General features: G+C 46.7%; 1 protein-coding gene across 1 annotated transcript in view; it reads right to left on the bottom strand.

The window, feature by feature from the left end:
* The window catches only part of atp8a2 (ATPase phospholipid transporting 8A2), a 43,887-nt gene that overhangs the window by 33,483 nt on the left and 7,904 nt on the right, over nt 1–2,500 (bottom strand). The window contains exons 4-10 of the mRNA XM_030769917.1: nt 2,390–2,435; nt 2,211–2,251; nt 1,513–1,586; nt 1,037–1,106; nt 514–641; nt 265–376; nt 10–178 (exon numbers count right to left, since the gene is read on the bottom strand). Coding sequence (XP_030625777.1) covers nt 10–178; nt 265–376; nt 514–641; nt 1,037–1,106; nt 1,513–1,586; nt 2,211–2,251; nt 2,390–2,435 — 640 coding nt within the window. The remainder of the gene's footprint in view (nt 1–9; nt 179–264; nt 377–513; nt 642–1,036; nt 1,107–1,512; nt 1,587–2,210; nt 2,252–2,389; nt 2,436–2,500) is intronic.

Below are 2,500 nucleotides of genomic sequence, written 5' to 3'. Positions count from 1 at the left end.
AGTGCGTACCTGCGCGGGACAGGTACCAGCAGGCCTCGTCTGTGTGCTCTCTGTTCCAGATGGCAGCGCCCACAGAACTCACTATGGCCATGACCAGTAGAATGCCGAACAGAACCAGGATCTGGACGTTGGTGACCCGTTCCACGTTGGACCGCTTAAGAGGTGCTTTGGTGGAGTTCTATATGAGGAGGAAATGACATCACTTTCACTCACACACTCCCATTAGCAACCACAGAGCAAGATGTACATGAAAAAGTCGCTCACCTGCATAAGTTTGGAGTCATGTCCTGTATAGACTACAATACCCACAACCCATTGTGTGTTCCGTATCTGGGCACCTCTTAGCAAAACCTGATCTGGTCCAAGAGGAACTGGACTGGAACACACAGAACCATGGAATCAGAATGTTTATGTGTGTGTGTGTTTGTGTGTGTATGCTTGTATTGTTACATAATGTTTAGAATGTGTGTGTGTGTGTATGTGTGTGTGTGTGTGTGTGTGTGTGTAATTTACTTGTGGTTGTCCAGTCTCAGTGTGCCAGTGAAGTCATACAGGTGTCTGTTAGGACCCTCACACTCCAAACGGCCCGAGAGGGACATCAGCTCCTCTACAGTCTGTATACCAGCCGTCAGAGACAGGCCCTGTAACACACACACACACACACACACACACACACACACGTACACACATCCACGTCACATCCACACACACGTACACACATCCACGTCACATACACAATTCATCTGTTGTAAGCTTTGGACTCATTTCAGGTAAGAATGTAGAGAGGCAGAAACTTTTACGAAACTAAATCACATGTATGCACACACACTCACACACACACACACACACACACGCGCGCGCGCGCACACACACACACACACGCACGCACGCACGCACGCACACACACACACACACACACAGACACACACACACACACACACTTACACACACACACGCACACACACAGACACACACACACACACACACACAGACACACACACTAACACAGAGTTGGTTGTGTCCAGGTAAAGGTTACCTGTCTGATCTTCAGGTTGGTTTCTCCGTCCAGGTTAGAGGTCTCAGTGTAGCACATGGCCTGCGGTTCGCTGTGGGAGTAGAGGCATAACGTTCAAACAACATACTGACAACATTCAAATAGCATTGTTCCAACATGCAAGTTCAACATCCCACAGAATGGTCATGAACAGACTAATTTAACCATAAAACTGCAAGATTAGCCTCAGTTTACACCACGAAAATTATACAGCAACACAAAAACATCACAACGCACCTACAAACACACACACACACACATACACAGTGCACACCTGCATACATATGTACACACACACACACACACAGTGCAATTACGTGCACACACACACACACACTGTTCACATCTGCATACACAAATACACACAGATAAATACACAGCATATACATAAAACTGTGTATAGGCTACACACACACACACACACACACACACACACACACACACACAGTGGGGCTGACCTGGAGGACACTATGACCATGTCAGCGGGAAGATGCTGCCCATTAGTCACCTTCACAATGTCTCCTACTGCCACCTAGTGGGCAGGGGCAGCATTACCACAGCATGAGGCAAGAGAAAGAGAATGACCATGAGAGAGTGCAGGAGAAAAGAAAGAGAAACAAACAGAAGAAAAAGAAGAAGAAGAAGAAGAAGAAGACAAAGAAGAGGAGGAGGAGGAAGAAGGAGAGGAAGAAAGAACTGTTTCAAGCCGATGCTGGGGAAGTAACACCAGACCGAAGACAAACGACAGAAACAAAGAATTTGTGGGCATGAGGGGAACATATGACTCCACCAAATCACCCAGTCCCAGAGAGAGAGAGAGAGAGAGAGAGAGAGAGAGAGAGAGAGAGAGAGAGACGGAGAGAGAGAGAAAGAAAGAGACAGACAGACTGAGACAGAAAAAGAGAGAGAGAGAGAGAGAGAGACGGAGAGAGAGACAGACAGACTGAGACAGAAAAAAAGAGAGAGAGAGAGACAGAAAAAGAGAGAGAGAGAGAGAGAGAGAGAGAGAGAGAGACAGAGAGAGAGAGAGAGAGAGACGGAGAGAGAGACAGACAGACTGAGACAGAAAAAAAAGAGAGAGAGAGAGGGAGAGAGAGAGAGAGAGAGAGAGAGAGAGAGAGAGAGAGAGAAAGAAGGGTCATGTTTTTGAATTTACCTGCTTCCAAATGATGGTCTGCCATGCTCCGTTACGCAGCACTGAAATTCAATAATAGTCAATGTCAAGGGCTTAAAATGAGGTCACAGACACAGACACAGACGCACACACAGACACACTCACACACACAGACACACACACACACACAGAAACAGTGGAACAAAAATTCAAAGCTCTACCTGTTGTTTTTTTCTTGTTCACGGTGTTGTCTGCTTTGTGCCGTTTCTGTGGAAACAGGTAAGAGACGTGATAGCAGTTTGATCAGTCTGAGTCAAAGACACGTGAGTCAG

Source organism: Chanos chanos, chromosome 3 (assembly GCF_902362185.1).
Source record: "Chanos chanos chromosome 3, fChaCha1.1, whole genome shotgun sequence".
In the NCBI taxonomy this organism is placed as follows: domain Eukaryota; kingdom Metazoa; phylum Chordata; class Actinopteri; order Gonorynchiformes; family Chanidae; genus Chanos; species Chanos chanos.
The sequence above is the reverse complement of the archived record's forward strand: the minus strand, read 5'-3'. Positions and strand labels throughout refer to the sequence as shown.